General features: G+C 39.2%; 1 protein-coding gene across 9 annotated transcripts in view; it reads right to left on the bottom strand.

Annotated features, from left to right (window-relative positions):
* Positions 1-20,593, bottom strand: part of GRIK1 (glutamate ionotropic receptor kainate type subunit 1) — a 417,625-nt gene that overhangs the window by 106,925 nt on the left and 290,107 nt on the right. For all 9 annotated transcript variants that reach the window (XM_060149425.1, XM_060149424.1, XM_060149419.1 and 6 more), the window contains 3 exons: positions 19,599-19,652; positions 16,153-16,326; positions 6,892-7,035 (listed from right to left, as the gene is read on the bottom strand). In XM_060149425.1, the coding sequence (XP_060005408.1) occupies positions 6,892-7,035; positions 16,153-16,326; positions 19,599-19,652 (372 nt within the window). The remainder of the gene's footprint in view (positions 1-6,891; positions 7,036-16,152; positions 16,327-19,598; positions 19,653-20,593) is intronic.

Raw genomic sequence — 20,593 nt, forward strand, 5'->3', positions numbered from 1 at the left:
TTTTGGACCAGATCAATTAGGAACTATTTACATGGTTTAAAATAAAGTATCAGCTCAGTGAAATTTAATAAGAGTTTGATAGATTTTAGCTTCCTGGGTTCAGTTCAACAAGCATCTTTTAAATGGCTGCCATGTACTGCACAGCAACGTGAGGACACAAAGATAAATTGATTTTGTCCTTGTCCAAGGGAAAGATCTTACAGTGTCTGAATGAAGCATGTGAAATGCTAACATAGAGATGTACAGGAGCTATGAAGTCCAGTGGAGAATCCATCCCCAAATAAAGGTTAGAGAGAGGCTTACTGGACTAGGAGAATTAACTCTGAGAGAGAGTCAGCTACATGAAAAATGGGAGGCAGTGCTTTTCAGACTGAAAGGAATATGACAAAAGTGGTGTTGTGAGGTCAGTTTTGCCAGGAAAAGAGAAACTCACCTATCTTTACTGTATGAGAAAAGCATGGTGAATGTAGGAAACTATAAGCAAGTTTGTGTTTCTAAAGGGTAGAATACCTACTATGCACTCTTGTACATCACTTTGCTTATATGGTAACGACAGTTGTAGAAGGGCTGACAGTCAAGATATGGGGCCTAGTTAGAGGCTATTTTAATGGTCCAGGGAAGAAATGATGAGGGCAGTGGGCAAGGAAGTTTGTTAAAAAATATTTAGGATAGAAAGTCTGATGGGACTTAAGGCAATGAGTGTGCTGAGTTGGATGAAGAAATTTAGACAAACTTGTAGAGGTCTGGTTTGAGTGATATGTCCTATCTTACAGTGATGTGTCAAGTCAGGTGCCCAGATGATGGATATCAGGATACTAGAGTAGGTAGTTAGACACTCCCAAGTTTGCTATACATATGTACAGAGGAAGCCCCCTCAGAGACTGTTCTAGATCAAGGATTTATACAAAGGGTCACATGTGTGGTAGAGGTGGTTGCTGAAGAGATTTCTCTGGACAGAGCTGTTGCCTCTCTGTGAGTTCACACCCCTCTGCCTTTAGGATACTGTTTTCTAATTCCATTCTTGGTGAATGGAGCTTCCAGGGAGCCATTTGGAGAAATCTGAAATAGGTTGGCTACAGTTGGAGATGCAGAAGATCAATGGCTGACGCAAACATGAGAAAGTGGAGGTGGACTATGGTGTGACTCCCAAGTGACAAAAGAAGTCTATATAGAGTTGACCAGTTGAAATGATGGGCCAAGCAGAAGTCTGCTGCATTGCAATTAGAGGTATTCCCTGAATTAGAATGAGTAGGTATTTCCTGTGGACCAGATTTGTATCCATGGTACCTGGGTGGGATAGGCTTGGGTTATAGTCAATAGGACTGTCTAGAAGGGTGAAGAGACTTCAGCAGAAAGAGCAAGAGGTGTACTACTGGATTTCCAGGGGCTGAGAATTCTCCATACCCTTCCATCTGAAACAGGGATCCACTGGTCTGAGTCAAAGAAACATCAGGAGAGCCTGCCCAATAGGAACTCTAAGCTTTAAAAATCTACCAGGCTTATGGGGGCACCCGCTTAATGTAGGAATTTCCTGTTAAGCTTAGAGAACACTGAGCAGCCCAGCCAAGCAGGAAGTGTCCTAACACAGGGGTCCTTAACTCCCAGGCTGCAGACAGGTCTGTGGCCTGTTAGGAACCGGGCCACACAGCAGGAGGTTAGCAGAGGGTGAGTGATCGAGGCTTCATCTGCCGCTCCCCATCACTGGCATTACTGCCTGAACCATCCCACTCCTCCACCATCCGTGGAAAAATTGTCTTCCAAACCAGTCCCTGGTGCCAAAAAGGTTGGGGACCATTGTCCTAACACTTTTTGAGCCTGGTAGGAGGTCCAGCAGCTAAGGGTGTGGTGAGGAAGTCAGCAAGGAAAGGAGAAAGAGGAGAGCCCACCATCCCTCCATTTCCCTAGAGTCTTCCAGCAGAGCTCAGGGAGAGGAGAAATATGATATTATATCAAGTTGCACTTTTGATTAATGTCTTAGACTACATAGTCTAATTCATAAGTTGAAGTTCAACTTAAAGAACCTCTAGGACTGCCATTACCTTAGTAAACAAAAAATCATAGTCTCTATGCAATTTTCACTAAATAATTTTAAATGGGCAGTAGGAACAAAATAAACTGTTTGTTGTCCCACTAGTTGTGTTTGTTTGATATACTGGTTACATCATCATTCATTGACATTGGGCCTGTCAGTCTGTTTCTGTTTCATAGATATGTTTATTTGTGTCATATTTTAGATTCTACATATAAGTGATATCATACAGTATTTGTTTTTCTCTTTCTGACTTACTTAGTATGATAACCTCTAGATCCATCCAAGTTGCTGCAAATGGCATTATTTCATTCTCTTATGTGGCTGAGTAATATTCCATTGTGTGTGTATAACATGAGTTTCAAGGAGACCAGCATGTTTGTAAGGCCCCTGAGATTGCAAACAAATCTTTTTGTGGGAATAACAGGTACATGGTTTAAATCAGTTTTAATATAGGGTCTGTAACCCAGAAAATAGTTAAGAACTCCTGATTTAACCTAAAATCTGATTCATTTTGCCATACCCACCGTTTACTGCTCTTCCCAACACCTGTGATTTCAGACTCTCTTCCTCCCAGATGCTCTGATGTGCTTTTTGCTCCTTTACCAGCTATTCCCACTGATTTCCCCACGGCCAGCTTGAACTTACTCTGGGTCCAGAGTAACTCTGGCTACAAACAAGAAGTGTTTCAGCTTCTTCACCCCACATTCAGTTATCATTTCCCAGACTGACCTGAGATGTGGTTTGCCAGGGTTTTCTATTACCTCAGCATGGCTGATTGTTACCTAATGTCTTTGGGTCCCTCCTGAACAGCCGTGTGTGTTTGATGATTGAAAGCTCCCTCCATCCCTGGCATCACTGCATTTGGCCACTTGTATGCTGCATGACTGTCTCCATTGAATGACTGATTTTCCACTGCCAGGTCCTGTCCTTCTTTTTATAAGCACTGCTACTTCATCTTAGGCTCAATAATAACAGTGATGCTGTCAAATAACAACAGCAAGAATGCACTGCTTACATATGCTAGGCAGTACACTTAAAGTTTTATACGTGTTGCCTCATTTCTTCCTGACCACCACCTTATATGAGATACATTTTAACAAGGACCTTCCATTTAATGGTAGCTACCCTTTCTTGAGCAATCACTGTAAGCCAGACATTTTGCTAGGCTGTACATATATTAAATATAATCCTTACAGACATGTGAAGTAGGTATTTTATCCCCAATTTATAGAAGAGGGAACTGAGAAAAAAAAAAAGAGGCTAAATGACTAGGTTTACACAGAGAGCAAACTGATTAAATCTCAGAGTCTACACTCTCAGTTCACAGTTAAATAGGCTGGTCTATTCCTAGGACCCCTGCCTTACTCTCCCACTAGAACCTAGGACCCCAGTAGACGAGTCTAGCCCAGGCCCTTGTTTCTGCCTTATTGAATTGTGTCTGAGTATGATATTAATATACGGGGAGTTTGAGCTATAATACTTGCTCATAGATTGTATATGGTCTTCAGTTCATTTGCTGTTCACTCATTCACTTATCCATTCATCTACTTGTTTGGCATCTATTTATCGGGTGCTCATTCTACCTTCAGCATTGTGCAAGGACTAGGGAATCGAGACTAGAAAAGCACAGCTTGGAGACAGACATGCAATCAAATACCATGGTCTAACAACAGATGTAATAAAGGAGAGGAGCCTGAATTTGTGAGTCAGGGCCAGCAGACAGGGGCTAGTGCTTGAATTGGGTCATAAAGGATGACCCAGGGGAGGCACTTCAATCAGAGGCAAGAGAATTTGGAAGGAGCATATGACAAATTCAGGGAGCCACAATAGGTTCAGCAAGTGCTGGGATTGAGGCAGGAGATGAGAGAGATGGCACAGGAGGTCAGGAACCAGATCACTAGGGGCCTTGCATATCCTGCTGAAGAGTGTGGGTTCAAATGAAATCTTCAGATGAAGCCTGCTATTCCTTCACTACATAGAATTTATATTAGTAGACAGTAGAAACCACATCTTGTAATTTTGGGGAAATATCCCCTAGAGCACCAAGTTAATATTACTTATATAATGGAGTCCCAGTAATTCTTGTTGAATGGGAATTTATAATTTCTTAATATGTATTTGCTTAGCAAATGCCCAGAGAGATAACACTATAACACACCGTATCATGTTTGAAATATTCTTTAAGTCTTTCTTTCTGGTCAGCCTAAAAACACTGAAAAGTAGGTAGCCTGAGAGATCTGTCTGAAAGGCTTACTGATTCTAAATGATGTGTGGAATTATCAGGGGCTAGTGCACACACAAATACCTCTCTGCTCAGGAAGTTTACCTCCTGTGACGAATTTGATCTTCACCCCGTAAATTCAATCTTACCTCCTGTGACGAATTTGATCTTCACCCCATAAATTCAATCTGCTGACTTGCTTATTTACATTATTTCTGATTATAGTTTTGGAAATCATTTAGAAAACGATAGTTACTAAAAGAAAGGACCAGGGGAAGTTTTAGGACCAAGTGCTTTATTTCATGTTTCCTAATAAAACCTGTTAGCTTCAAAGTTTTGTTGTATTAGGTACTCACTGAAAGAAATATCTGCATTTTCTCACTTCTGCATGTTTTAGTTTGTCTCAGAATTCCCTCAGTGCCAGTCTTTCAACAGGCTGGGGCATTACTCTTGGTTAACCAGTTTTCCCATTTTCTCTGCAGATGCCTACACCCTGCCAAAGGTAGTATAAGGCATCGTGACTCAGGAGACAAAAGAAAAGATGAACACAATGTTTCTAATGCATCTCCCCTTCTACCCCCAGCTGTGGAGCCTGAGAATGGGGAATTTGTTCTTTGGAGTAACTGAATGTCAAATGCTTTCAATGTGGTCCCTCATCTTAGAGCTCATTATTTCTTTAAACGTATCTAAAGATCACTTGGTAATTTCACCTTCTTATGCAACTTAAGTACAAGAAAAAAGGTGCTTAGGGTGTTCCAGAGTGTTTGATCCCAAGCTTTCATGTTGTCTCATGCCTCTCCTTGCACTGGTATGAGATAAAAGGAATCCAGCTGTTTTCTTGTTAAAGATCAAGGTGATCAGGATGGTGATTCAGGACATAACTATGATCGCTGCAGGGAGAGGAGAGGCTGTGTGATGTTTTCCTATTAGGCACAGTATGTCAGATGTATGTAGTTGTCCGAACGGGTCATTTTATGCCTATTTGTGATTTCTCTGTTGTTGTTTCTGTTGCCAGTTTTAAATTCCTGGCATCATCCTCAGTAGAACTGAACAAGAGCTGTTATGAGTGGTCCATTCCAATGGTAAGAGAATAGCTAATGTTTCAGATTCTTACTATGTTGCTGCACTGCTCTTCACAAGTATTAACTTTACTCTTTATCCTCACAATAATGCTGTGAGATAGAAGATTTTATTCCTATTTTACAGGTGAGAAAACTGAGACACAAGGAGTTTAAGTAACTTATCCAGGTTACATTGCTCATAAGTGTTGGTGGAGCTAGAATTTAAACCCAAATAACAATGCCAGGAATAGGATGAGGTAAGAGAGGGACCCAGGGCACATAATTTAAGGAAGCACTCTCTCTCAGTCTCTTGGAAATGCAGGGTTCAAGCTTGAGAATAAGTGCCTCCTTAAATTGTGTGCCCAAGGCACTTCTTTGCTGTTAGCCATACTTCAGTCCCAGCCTTGTAAATAACCTTGGTTTGGAGCCTGGGTAGTATTAACCTTCATACTGCCTGTCTCTCTGGTCCTGACCCTTATGGATCAGAGCCAGCCTTCAATGAGGAAGTAGATTGAAGAGCCTGAAGAGGGGTCTGTAGGTGCTGAAGAGACTAGCAGAGATAAAGACCTAAGTAGGTATCTTTCTTTAGATTTCTCCCTTGCTCTTGGTTGGGCATTCTTCTCTTGCACTATGTTCCCTGCCACTCTTCTCTTTTATGGCTTTGTCTCACCCCATCCTACTCCAGTACAGAAAGGAATAAAGATACTCTTCACTTGAGAGGTAAATCTCTGCATCCCATAGAGAAAGCATTAGAACAGCATCACAGCGTATGGTGTATCCTCAGTCAGGCCCTGCTGCCCCCAAGTACCTTATTTCATCTTGTCAAGTCCAGACACACTCTGAAATGTGTGTTGGGGTCAAAGATAATCCAAGAATACATGTCTATAAGGCATCTCAGGATCTTAGAACAGGGTCTGGTGAAGGGATGTCAAGTAGCCTTAGAGGAAAGGAATGGGTGCCCAAGATTTCAGGGCTATTGCCCTGAAATAGCAGTGAGAATTCTTTTCTTTCCCAAACACTGTACTCTTGAAAATCCTTTAGTACATGTGGTAGGTTTTGAAAGTTACCAGACTTTTCCAGTTAGCTGACAAATGGAGAAATAATCAGTATATCGTTAGAACAAAGAGGTCTTTCTGTTCAGTCCTGTAGAAGCCAAGACTTAGGAAACCACTGGGACTAGAGGCACTAGAGGCTGACAACATGGGAATTATCTCTGGTACTCTTCAGAGATGGACCAACCTACCCCTTGACTCAACAGGCCATAGAATAAGCACCTGCGAGCTATTTTGAACATGTGTGGAGGGCCAGCAGCAGCTGGGGTTATAGTTGAAATGAAGGATGGTGAATGTTATGATCTGGTAGCTTTTTAAAGCTTCTCAGCATCACACTGGAAAGTTCCTGACAGTTTTTCTAGACAAACTTTTAACAGTGAATTCCCAGCAGACTGGTTGATGATGCCTTCTCATCTCTTATAGACATAATGCCAACAGAGCCAAATGGGAAGGACCTCACCACTTGGACAAGTCCAGAAGCACTAAGCCAAAGGAAGAACTTAACTGTGAACAAGCATCACTTGCCTCTTTGATCAGGTTCATAAATCTGGGTCCAAGGCGCCATGGCTTGTGTCGATGGCACTGCAGGGAGCTGACAGTCAGCTGGGAAGCCCGGTGGGAGGCAATGGCCACAATGTACACAGCATCATACATCAGAGCCGCTTCAGTCTGTGGAGGAAGACACACACCACATATTCAATTCCACCTTTGCTTAGCTTCCTTTACCTGCGTAATCACTCTGCCTGCTTCCTTATCTTCTATTTTTCTGAACTCAGCAGCCATTTATTCTCCAGCTGAACACCTGTCATTCTCCAATACTTATTTTTCTCTAAAATAATATCTCGAATGCCAGAAAAAATTGTAGTCATGGCTTTGCTTTGTTTTAAGTTCTTAAAAAGAAAAAAAGAAACGGAACTTTGATCAGCCACAAAAGACTTGACTCAGGGAACAAATATTTTTGGAGTGTCTTATGGTAAGTCCAGTGTTAAGATCAACTACATTGAGTTAGAGGTTCAATATTGGATTCTGTTTCTCAGTATTTACCTATCTATCAGTCTATTTACTTGTTTATATTTGGTAGAAAGAAAGTGTTGTGAGTAAAATTAACATGTGATTTTCAGATAAGGATACTCATGTTAGGACACTTCTATTTACCAGAGTCAAGAAGGTTGTAGTCATAGAGTGAAATTCAGCGGCAGATTTGAAGAGACCTTCTGAAGAACAGACATGTGGAACTTCCTCAGAAAATATGTACTCTTGTTAGCACTTACTTTCCTGACAGAGATTATAAGTAGTCATTCCTTTGGGGAGCTGGACATATTCTTCAACTCCTCATGAAATTTCTCTCATTTGCAAAATTTCACATAATGCTCTCAGCATTTTATAAAATATACTGCCCTGTGGTTTTCTTTAAGGATAAAATCTTATAATACCTTCATATTTTACTTGAGGATTTTCATAGCAACTTCAAATATATTAGCTCATTTGAAATTCTCAACAACCCCACAAAATAAGCAGAATAGATGGATTAAACTATTTATTATGTAGGAAATTGACCTCCAGACAGTATATTGATTTGTGTAAGGTCATACATATAGCCAGTAATTGGGTAGTTAAACCAAGAATCTAGGTCTTATAATGAAGACTATCATGCAGTTTTCCAAAATCAGTTGAGTTATTCAACATATATTTATTCATCATTTATTGAACATGTCTTGATGGAGGTAGAAAGAGAAAATAAGGGGAACTACATCTTGCATTCTATTAATCTTTGAGTCCAGAGAATATCTCTACTTTGAATACTTATTATCCTGTGCAATCTCTATCACTGCATTTTCCATATATTATACTTATTGTTTTTACATCTCTTTCTTGATAAAGGTGCTCAACTTCATTTTTTAGTGGCTAGCACAGTTCTTGGCACATAAAAGTCGTTTAATAAATGTTTGCTGAAGGAATTAATATTATTTCATGCTTAAAATAAAATACACTTTTGTGAAAACTGTATAATCCCAAGGTTTTATGATGTGTTTCTAAGATTAATTGCTTCACTCATACTTAATATGAGTGATATATAGAAGTTGTGATGGTGATAATTGTTAAAGCTTAAAAATATTCTGGTCATGTCAGTTCAAGACTGATGTAATCCATTTTATAGATCAGAAAGGGAAATTAAGTGACTAGTCTAAGGCTAATCTATTGACAGAATGAGACCGTTAAAAATGTAATCTATCATAGTAGCTGGCATTTATTGAGCACTCATATGTCAGTTGTTATTTCAAATATTTTGAAAACATTTAATCTTCACCATGACTTCTACTCCTTTATGGATGAAGAATTGACAAGGTTAAATGTTGCCCCCAAACTAGTGGTGGGAAAGCCAAGATTCAAATGCAGGAAGTTGGTGTTAGAGTTTATGTTCTCAACCACAAGCTGAACTGCTTCTAAACCAACTATTTGTCTGATGATTTAATGATTATAATAATAAGTCAACAGTGGTCAATATCCATTGATGATTAACTACATGCCAGGCACTATAAGCATTTTACAAGTTGTCTCCTTTAATTACTGAAGTTAAACCTTTGATGTAGGTATTGTCCCCATTTTACAGACAGAGAAATTGAGGCTTGGAGATATAGGAAACAACTTTAATAACTTGCCTAAAGTTATGTAGCCAGTAAAGCAAGGAATGAAGATTCCATCTCAGGATGAAAGTTTAGATTTCAGAGCTCATACCCTTAACCACTATGCTATGGGGACCTGGACCTTTTTAGCAGTGCAATATGTCTTTTTGAAACACTTTTGTATATATATTCAATAACTGGCTGATTGATTTGATAGAGAAGTGTGAGGAGAGGAATTCCAATGATCTTAACTTTTTCATAAACTTAACGTAGAGACTACGATTTTAACTTTCTTTGTCAAGGTTGTCTCTACACTGGGCCAGGTAATAACAAGTTTCAAAACTATAGGCCTGACCAGTGCTTTCCAAATTCAAGGAAAAAAAAACATTTATTCTTAAACTATGCTTCCCCTTGTCATAAAGTGTTTTCTTAAATTGAGGAGATATTTAAGTATTTTATAGCACAAATGAACTACCACTGAATTTCCTCCTCTTTTCAGTTTTATGCTGGAGGCCTGCTTACCAAACAGCAACTCTCAAGTCATTTTAGGTAAATGTAAAAAAAAAAAAACTGGCTTGTGTTTCAAATATGTTTGTGTTCACATTTTATTTGCATCTAAAGCCTGGAAGAGACCACAGTGCTCAACGCCTGTAAGAGAATCTTTTTGCAACAACGTGTACCATGAAACAGGCATATTGAAAGTGAGCTTCTTGCCAATGCATAATGTTTTGGTTATTACAATGATGTGCAATAAAGGATTAACTCAGAGGGCTCAGGATGTTCAATCTCTGTACATTCTGAAGAAAGGATTGGCCTTTGACTGGCTTCTGGGAGATTACCTCCTTAAAATATCCTGCCTGATCAGAGTATCGTTGTATCCCTGGGGTCTTGGGTAATGCAAATAGTTTATGCTAACGGTGTGATTTATGGTGAATGCCTGTTTTTGTTCACTTGGGGCTCTGGACCATGCCATATCAGTTTGACCTCTGGAGTGGCTGGAGACCAACTAAAGTCAGCTGTGTAGGTGCTCTATGCCTATGTGACTGACTCCCTCCCCCCACATAAAATCCCTGGACACCAAGGCTCAGATGAGCTTCCCTGTTGGCAACACTTCATAATGTTGTCACACATCTTTGCTGTGAGAATAAAGCACTGTCAATGCAATTGTTGTGGGAGAGGACCACTAGAAGCTCATGCATGGTTTCTTCTGGACTTGGTCCTTTGTGACTTTTTCCTTTGCTGATTTTAATTTGTATCCTTTTACTGTAATAAACTGTAACTGTGAGTATAACATCTTTTCTGATTTCTGTGAGTCCTAGCAAATCATCAAATCTGAATGTGGCCTTGGAGACCCCAATACAAAACAATGAGATGCTACGTCACCTTAGGGATGAGGACTAAAAACATGATCTAGCCCTATGGAGTCTTCACATTTTTCTGCCTGCCTGGTATGTAACTGTTGTTGGAGAAAGCTAGAGGAGATAGGGAGACCTAGTCTTTGGAAAGCAAATGAGCAAAAAGTATAGATTTCCCATTTTCTTTCCAAATTTAGAAACGTTCTCACTAACCTGATATGGATAGACAAGTCAGTTCTCTAGGAGGGAAATACTTTAAAATAATACCTCATCCCCCTCATTTCCTGAATTTCCTTTCTTTCATGGTGTTAACATTTTCCTCTATTACAATGCAAATATCTCACCCACAGCATAGAGCTAACAGAAATTTGCCTCTTAGTATGAATTAGCTGGTTTCCCTCTTTTCTGAGACATGCCTCTTGAACTGATGAGGATTCTGATAAGGGTGGGAGGACTAGTGTTTTGCCTACATGAGCCCTGCTAGGGAGCAAAAGCTGGTGGGGGTGGATGCTTCTCAGGGAATGAAAGTGCTAGGAGAGGTGGTGAGCACGCAGGAAGTAGGGGAGAGCAACTCAAGAGAGAGCTGGGGTTTAGAAACACGTTGTAGAAGGTAGCAAAGATATCACCATGTACTCACAGTCTAGAAATTCAGTAATTAGGACTGCAGTTCTGACATGTCCAGTGAGGACTGGCCCAGAAGTTGGCATATTGTGAGCCTCAATGAGTATTTGCCAGCTTTTGAGAAAGACAGGAATAAGGGAAAGAGAACTATATGTGGAGTTGGAAAACAGGCCTGAGTGATGCTACTGGTCATACAAGGTCACACATGTCCCAGGGAATAAGCCACCTTGGGCTATATGTGCAAACTGAGGAATGTGTCTCTTGTAAATAAATGGATTCTGGCTTCAATAAGACCGAATAATAATTCTGCCTCTGTATTTCAGAATGTCTTTTGTTCTTCTTTGATTGACTACAAATTGACAGAACAGCAGGTATCATCAAGTAAATTCAATTCTATGTCCTAAAGGCTTTATATATGTTATCTGATTTAATTTGTAAAGTAACACTGTAAAGTATTATTATAGAGGTTTACAGATGAGCTAGGAGGTTCAGAAAGACTACATACTTTAGGTTATTTAATTATTCAGGGATATAGCAAAGACTAAAAACTAGGTTTTCCTTATCTGGAAAGATCTTGCTTTTTCTACTGAATCTCACTGCCTATTGTCTTTCATCACAAGGGTAACAGTGGACACTCAGGGTGGACACTAAAGTTGGACACTCAAAGTGGTCTTCTCTGTGGATCATTATAGGAAAGACTTAGATGTAAGATAAGGGTACTGACTTAACTACTCATTGTGAGTGCATTTGAAGAACTGGGAAGGCAGATGACATCGATGTTTTGCTGTTCCCATGACTGCAGTATTGAATCATACACAATTTTAGGTTCAAAATCAGAGAAGACTCCATCTGAGAATGGGCCACTCAATTACTCTAGTCTATCCTCAAAAGCCAATAGATCAAATTAGCCCAAATGCTGAGAGAAATTTAAACATAGAGAAAAGGAATGAAGTAGATTTTACAAAATCACTCTAAACTTCAAGAAAGTTAATTAACATTTTGGTTGATAAAACACTTTTTTTAATATCTCAAGATGTTTTCAAATAATGAGTTTCACTATTTTTGAACTCTATTGACTCGGTAACAGTTTTCTTAACTCAATTTTAACCCTGTTTTTGGTTTTTGTTTTTTTGCGGTACGTGGGGCTCTCACTGTCGTGGCCTCTCCCGTTGCGGAGTACAAGCTCCGGACGCGCAGGCTCAACGGCCATGGCTCACGGGCCCAGCCGCTCCGCTGCATGTGGGATCTTCCCAGACTGGGGCACGAACCCTTGTCCCCTGTATCGGCAGGCGGACTCTCAACCACTGAGCCACCAGGGAAGCCCGTAACCCTGTCTTTTAAAGTCAATATTTTTTCTCTAATTAAATTTATGTTTCTTAAATCTGAAGTCAAAATTTTTGGGCTTAGACATGGCGTACTTCTTATTTTCAGATTTGGATGTGTTTTGACATAATACTATTCTTTGAGGATATTTTTAGTGTATGACGTTCTAAGAAATTCTTAATAGTTAAAACTTTGAAGAGGAAAATAGATAAGCAGGTGGAAAGTAAAAATACATAAGTTAGAAAAATTCCTATATTATATATTCATATGTGCATCTGTGTATATATGCGGCACACAGAAAAATATGACTATAAAGGGCTACAGGGAAATTCACTTTGGAGAATGGTGGGATAATGCGTGTGATTTAGGAGAAAGAAATTCCATTATAGTAGGGTATTACTTAAATATTAATAATGGTTACTCTATGGCTAATTTTTCAAATAATATTATTACTTTAGAATAATCTATTTACTAATCATGTCCATTTCTTATTTATAGAAGCTCTCTTTGAACTTTTGCAGTATTATTTCTAGCCTACATGAATATTTTTCATTTAATATCTTGAGTCTTAGTAGACCTCAATTCATATGTATTTAGCACATTAATTCCTGTATTAAATACATATTTATTGAAGATCTGCTCTGTGCCAGCCCTTTCCTAGTGCTGGGAATAGAGCAGAACATGAAAAGACAAAATCTCCAGCTTCATGGAGTTTATATTGTTATAGGGGATGACAACGAACAAATATAAATATGACGTATTGTCATAAGGGCTACAGAGAAAGGTAAAGCAGGTTAGGGGAGGGGGAATAACAGGAAGGGGACTACTATATTAGGTAGCAGGTTCATAGAAGGCCTCTCCGGTGAGGTAGCATTTGAGCAAACCTGAAGAAGGGAAGGTTCTAGGCAATGGAAGCAGCAAATCCTGGAGGTGCAAAAATGAATGAAATGCTGGACCTGAGATATATAGGCCAAGTGGAATTGAAACCAAAGGACTTTTAAACTTTAAGGTAGAGAAGAAAGAGTTTGAGTACAGAGGCAATTTGAGAACAAAGACCTGTTAGCACTGGGCCTGGGCTTGGGGACTTGAGGTGTGCTCTCTTGACTCAATGATCAGTCCGTTGGATGCCCTTATACTTGTCCTTTAACCTTTCTGTGACTCTGTTTCTATATCCCCAAATTAGCCGCCTCTACTAGAAGCCAAAAGGAAACAGTGAACTGCAAAATGGACTCTTTGGATAAATAAAGGTTAACACTATGCTTCACAGGATCAATTTCAAGGCTCTATCTTGAAATGACGATGGGATCCGACTACTAGTGGGCAACTGAGTGCTACCAATGTTTTCGACTAATAATGTCATGCCCTAATATAGCTACTGTACCCAATTTTAGAGCAACCTGGTGAGCCACCGTCTTCTGTCCTAATAAATCCCCATTTCCTTTTTATAGTTTATTATAATAACAATAACAGCAATAATAACAGAGACCCCTCTGGTTAGATGAAAAGACAATGAGAAACTCTAGACCGAATGGGATCTCTCATCCACTGGGAACTTGGCTCTGCCATGCTTCGTGTCCACAGGACCGCTGGGCCTGATTGGGTGAGAATGGAATGGCTCTATCTCCCTCATTCAGTGGTTTGTCCCATCTCAGTCAATATGTACAAACTGTTGTGTCAGCTCAGTATAACTGAAGGGAACAGGCACTTCTTTGCTACATTAAGCCATACTTGTGATGAATATTTAATGTTTGTCGCGAATCCACAATCTGTGTTAATATAGCTCCAAACTATAACTCTTTTAGGCGTACATACCAAGCATAGGTAAAAACCTCATCCTGTGATAGAGATCTTATTTGGGAGGTGGGGTTGGGGTATGGGCAGAAGATTTTGAATCATATTTGAACACACTGGAATTATACATCCAGCAGGAAAAAAAAAAAACAAAATTAGCACCTCTTTCTCTCTCGCTCACTCGCTCCCTCTCTCTCCTTTTCTCTCTCTTTCTTTAGCTTTTCTTCTTCCTTTTCAGAAGTCTAGTATTTCGCTGGGTATTCTCTACTTATTCTTATTCAAAGCAATGTTTCAAATCATCCTAAGACTCATTTGTACCAAAATGCTTTCTATCATTATCTTTCAGATCTCTTTGTGTATTTTGAGTTATTTCAGGATTAAAAAAACAGAGACCTTGAACATGGGATCCTCCAGAACCACTTCATTTATTCATTTATTCTTTTTTGTCATTTGTACCTCATTTAAAGAAGGTAGAAAAAGAAGAGAAATCTCAAGTTTATTTCTATGTGCGATGATACCTTTCAGTTACCAGTAAATTGCATCTTAAAAGCAATAGTGTTTCTCCTGATGATGGGAACAGAGAATGAAATACTATGCCAATTTAAAATGCTATTACCTGCCCACATTCCCAATATCTTTTCCTTTGGATGACACTGTTCCGGCACAGAAATCTTTTTTTTTTTCCTGCAATTTTCTTCCATCACACAGGGAGCTTCATTAGAGAAGTGCATTTGACAACAAGAGACAAATGATGTTAGTGAGAAGCTCTCTGACGAGGCAGTTTGCAATTTATCTGTTCAGCAGAGTACCTGTCTCTCCTTAGGAGGCAGGCTTGGCATCTGCTTTGAGAGTGACATATGGCTGGTATAAAGCACTGTCAGTGTCTGCAGAGGTGTACCTCCATGTACCAAGGACGGGAAGAATGTGAACACACCAACTCTATGGAAATCCAGATTTTTCCACATGCACTTCTGCTTGCTGAGATGTAGCAGAAGCGAGGAAGGCAAGCTGGTTCTGCACAACCTTTATAGGCAGCTTGCTCCTCTCTTTCCCTCCCTCCTTCCCAAGGTCACATTCCCAGGGGCAACCCTCTCCCCACTTACCCTTGCTTTTGTTTATGCTTTGTCTCCATTTGGCTGACAGTGGTGGCTACACCTGTTAACTTTTTTATCTGAAGCCCTTACTCTCAGGAAGCTGAAAATAGCAGTTTTTGATAGTAGCCATGCACAGGCTTTCAAAATAATAGTCCCTATATATGAACCTTCAAGTTGTGAACTTTCAAAGATTCAAATGTGTGTTTCATCAACTTCAGTCGTGAGTGAAATTTCAGTTTTCCCTCCGTCTCCTATTGCTGATGATCTGTCAGCTCTACCATCTCCCACCTCCTCTCCCATCTCCAGTCAGTAACTCTTCTTGCCTGTTCACTCGATGCCAGCCTCTGTATGCCAGCTGTTGGACTGTACTACTGTACTTTTCAAGGTACTGTACTGTAAGATTAAAAATGTTTCCTTTATTTTTTGTGTTTGTTTGTTTTCTATGTATTATTTCTGTGAAAAGTATTATAAATCTATTATAGTACAGTATTATATAGCCTATTGTGTTAGCTGGGTACCAAGGCAAACTTTGTTGGACTTACGAACAAATTGGACTTACGAACGTGCTCTTGGAAGGGAACTCATTCATATGTAGGGAACTTACTGTACATAAAATGTTTTCTCCTCTTCTCATACAAGTCAAGGCACAGGTTATAACACTTTTCTTCTCATTATGAAAAGCATATGAGATTCTTTTTTTTTTTTTTTTTCGGTATGCGGGCCTCTCACTGTTGTGGCCTCTCCCGTTGTGGAGCACAGGCTCCGGACGCGCAGGCTCAGCGGTCATGGCTCACGGGCACAGCCGCTCCGCAGCATGTGGGATCTTCCCGGACTGGGGCACGAACCCGTGTCCCCTGCATCGGCAGGTGGACTCTCAACCACTGCACCACCAGGGAAGCCCAAGCATATGAGATTCTTAACCTAACCTCTAAGGAAGTCAAACATCATCTCAAATGATTTTATTTTAAAACTACTTACTGTCATCATGCCATCCAAAAGGCCAGTCCCAGGTCTGGGTGGGGCCTGCAGTCTCTCCATGGACCACTTCTCAATGATGGATGACACGTGAGGATTGTCAACATTAAGCAGCCGAAACCCGGTCATATTTACACCACTGTACCTATAGAGTTCCAGATCTAAAGCAAATAAGTCCTGCACAGTATTAAAAATGATAAAAGTAGAAAGAGTTAACATTTTCTGTGCTCTTTAGACAAAAGAGAACTAATGATTGTAGAAGCAACAAATGATTAAAACAAGAATGGCAGCCATCATCACACTGGTTCTATAAAAGAACATTTCCTCTTGTTTTTCACTTGCATGCTGCCTGACAAACTCTAAGTAATCAGTTTTCATTTTCATCCTTTTTTCTTTTTTTTTTTTCCAATACCGTTAAAGTTGGTATAAACCAAGAACAAGAATTTAGCTGCCAATAATTAGTATGCCCTTGGGAACAGGATGTGACATTCTGAGAAGCTAGAGAATTCTGTTCCTAGGATATAGTCTTTGGGGAATTGAAAGGGATCTTTGTGTCCATTTGATTCACTGCTTTTATTTTCTAGATGAGGAAACTGTGGTTCTGAGTTGTGATGTGACTGGCCTGAGAATGATCCACTTGTCAGTGGTAGTACCACTCTTCTCCCTCAAAACTTGCTGCCCCAGGCTGCCTTGAATCTTGCAAAGGAGGTGAAGTTTGGAACTTGCATATACATTTGATAGAAAGATAACTCTCAGCAAAAAAAAAAAAAAAAAAAAAAATACCATTCCCTTGCTCACTGAAAATAACCTATGTCCCATATAATGAGAGCATAAAGAATGCCTGGGGCAAATAAGTCCTGAGCAATATTAAAAATGATAAAAGTAGAAAGAGTTAGCATTTTCACAAGCTTAGAATAAGAACCAAAGTGTTCTCTTCAGAGAATAGACTGGAGCTTATGGTTGTGTTGATGTATCTTAACAGTAGTATTTGTTCCCTTTTAGATAATGTTGCAGGGAAAAAACTTGAACCCACTCTAGTATTTTCCATTACAGGTGAAGCTGAGTGTAAACCAGAAGTTTATGTTGACTCATATTTAAAATAGACTTAAGTGATTATTTCAACTTTTTCCTGTAAAGAAATGTTAGACACTAAAATATATCATTAAAATATCTCACATTTATGAATAAACCAAACTTTCAAAATAGCATTTAACAGTTAATAAAAGAGAAAAACTTCCATAAAAATTACTTACCAATGTAACTGCTTTATGAAAGAACAATACAAAACAGTACATTATTTCTGATGATAGTGGTTACTAAAGAGAAGTAGCTTCAGAAACACTCCATGATTTATATGTGCAGAAGATGCATATAGATTTATTATTTTGAATAACTCTTTTCTACATCACTAGTTCTTCCCAAGATAACTTTGGATTAGACTGTAGAACTATAAGAATGCACCTCTGAACTCGCTCATGTAAGAAAAAGTATACTGCCTTTTAAATTGTTATATTTATTTCCCTTGTACTAACTAATTTTTTCTTTAAGTTTCATTAATACTCATGAGCAAGAGTGGTAGGAATATAAAAGCAAAGCATGGCAGAATGCAGATAAAACCAAAGGAAATTGCTTAAAGAAGCAAATTTAAAGAATCAGACCCAAGGAAGAATGATTCCTTTAGCACACTCAATGAATAGAAGGAAAGTTACTCAAGATACAGGGGGTTCAGACAGAAACTTCCAGGATGCATATTGAATCCCTTATTAATTCAACAGTACAAAAATACAATGTGCTAAAATGGATACATTAAGCATGTGCAAAATTAGCTTGGTTTCCAAATTGTTTCTATGCAATATACAATATGGAAAATTTGAGGCCCAATTTTCAACATCCCCTTGTTAGCGGAGGTTGAGGAAAGAAAGAGTGTGAGGGCAACTGGTTTGTCCTTCCATTGAAGACCAACCTTCTTAGGTTTCTTTGTTTATATTTTTCTCAAATTTCAATGAAGCTAACTCAACTGGTGTGTACACCTGGGAAGGATAGGAAGTTCTAAGGCAGATGGCAATCTCACCTTGAGTAAGACCTACGTGTTCATGGTGTTGGGGAAAGGACCATATTTGTGATCAGAGTAAGATACTTTCCAGTTCTCAGGGTCTCCCTCAACTGTTCTGACAGAGGACCTGATCAGGATGTCAATGAAGGAGGGAAGACCACGGAAACTTTAGTTCAGGAATTTCTGCCCTGCATCCCACTCCCTAGCTCCAAGCTCAGGAGCAGTGATAATTTTGACAACTGCCCCAAAGCATTTGTCTCATGGCATCCTCTGCAACCCTTCATGCTCTTAGAAATACTTGAGTTAGGAGTGGAATTTACTACTTCTAGAAGTATGTGTATGGTAGCTGCCTGATCCTTGTTCCAAATTCTTTGATTTCCCTAACGTACTAGCCTGCCTTGCCAGTTTTATTTGGTAAAATGATACTCTTACTGAATCTCCCAAAATCTGGGTAGATTTTAGTCGACACACTTTTATAGGTTAGAAACGGAGGTTGGCTCTGTATTTTCTTCTCACGTAAAAGAGTGGAGTGTATGTGTTGGGAGGGGTGTATTGTGTGTGTGTGTGTGTGTGTGTGTGTGTGTGTGTGTGGCGAGAGCTATCACATCATTTTGATTTGTTAACTGCCTAAATCATTCTCCTTGATCTGATAATCTGTCAAAATTTAAAGTTGTATAGTTTCTTTTGAATTTCTCCAGCTTAGAGCCATGATTTTTCTTATGATGAAAAATGTTCAATGTGGAAAGCATCTCCCAAGCTCTTTATCTTGACGGTCTTCAAAACACCTGACAGGTGAACCTTGGCTAATCCAGCTATCCACTGGACACAGGTGGGGAAATCACATCAGATCAAAGAATGCCAAGATACACTTCAGTGTGCCCTCTAATGTATATAGAAAATGTAGATGATTCTTCTTTATTAATAGTTTGTACTTTGGCAGTTTCTATTTAATGAAAGCTTGATTTTAATTCCTTTCTGGGTGCACTTGCATTGATGCTAGTTAAGAAAGGAAAAAGAAAGAAAAAGAAAGAAAGAAAGAAAGAAAGAAAGAAAGAAAGAAAGAAAGAAAGAAAGAAAGAAAGAAAGAAAGAAAGAAAGAAAGAAAGAAAGAAAGAAGGAAGGAAAGAAAGAGGGAAGGAAGGAAAGAAGGAAGGAAGGAAGGAGGGAAGGAAAGAAAGAAGAAAGAAAGAAACAAAGAAAGAAAGGGAAAGAAAGAATGAAAGAAAGAAAGGAAGGAAGACACCTGCTGTTCAGCATTTCTGGATTTAGAGGGTTCTTAGGAAAGTAAAACAAATCTCCATGACAATAACTTGCCTTGACACTGGTAGGGCTGACTTAAAAATAACTGAAGATTTTTTTTTATAGTGTGGAATACATTTCCACCAGATATGCTTACCAGGGTTGTGAAAAAGTAATGATAGTACTCAGTCATCATGCCCATGAACAGGATCTGCAAAAGAGAAATAAGAGAAGAATCAGAAACAGAATTATAATAAGAAATAGATAATTAGTAGGTTGACTGCAATAGCTTGGAGGCATAGAATAGGAAGGGGCTTTGGAAATCCATACACCAAGTAGATCAGAAACCTGAGACAAACCAATGATTGATGTGGAGCTAGGATCCAGGTCACTGACCTCCATCCAATGCATTTTCAGTATGCTATGTTTGACCTTCATGGAAGTAATTGGTCTGACGATCAAATTTAAAAATAGTTTATGCTCAACAAATTTTATATCTGGAGTTGTCCATAATGGCAGAGAGTTTTGCCTTTCCTACTCCCTGGGTTTCTGAGTAATCCTATGCTTAGATATATATTTTGTTGATCTCCTTAGCTTTAGTACTTATCATAATGCCTCAGAGTAAAACTCATTAAATGTTAAATTGGCAATAGTGATATGTAGATATATTTAAATGAGGATTTATAAATATGTATATCTCGGAAACCCTTCTCTCTACCCCTTTTCCATCTTATCCCATAGAGTGAGTAGGGGAAGAGAGGATTGTTTATAGATAGAAGGATGGGGACTATTTTTATACCAAGTCTCGCTGCCTCTTAATTCTGAGTCTGTTACCTAATTGGGACCCTGACAGTTCCAAACATCCTGTGTATATTGTCTTTATTTGGTGGGGAGGGGCAAGAAGGAGGTAGACAGAAAGGACAGGGGTTCTAGGTAGAGGTAGTTTCTTAAAACTGTGATCTTGCTTTTGGATTCCTGAAAATGGTGTCCACTGAGAAGAAACAGTTGCAAATGCTTTGGAGATAAGATATTGTCATCAATCTTTTAAATCAAGAGTATCACCTTCCTTGGTGCAGGTCACAAAGGACTGTTTGAGTGCTGTATTTTTGGTATTTGCATAGAAATGAATGGAGAAGACTCAGAAATGAAACT

The sequence above is a fragment of the Lagenorhynchus albirostris genome, chromosome 5, assembly GCF_949774975.1.
Source record: "Lagenorhynchus albirostris chromosome 5, mLagAlb1.1, whole genome shotgun sequence".
NCBI classification, from domain to species: Eukaryota; Metazoa; Chordata; class Mammalia; order Artiodactyla; family Delphinidae; genus Lagenorhynchus; species Lagenorhynchus albirostris.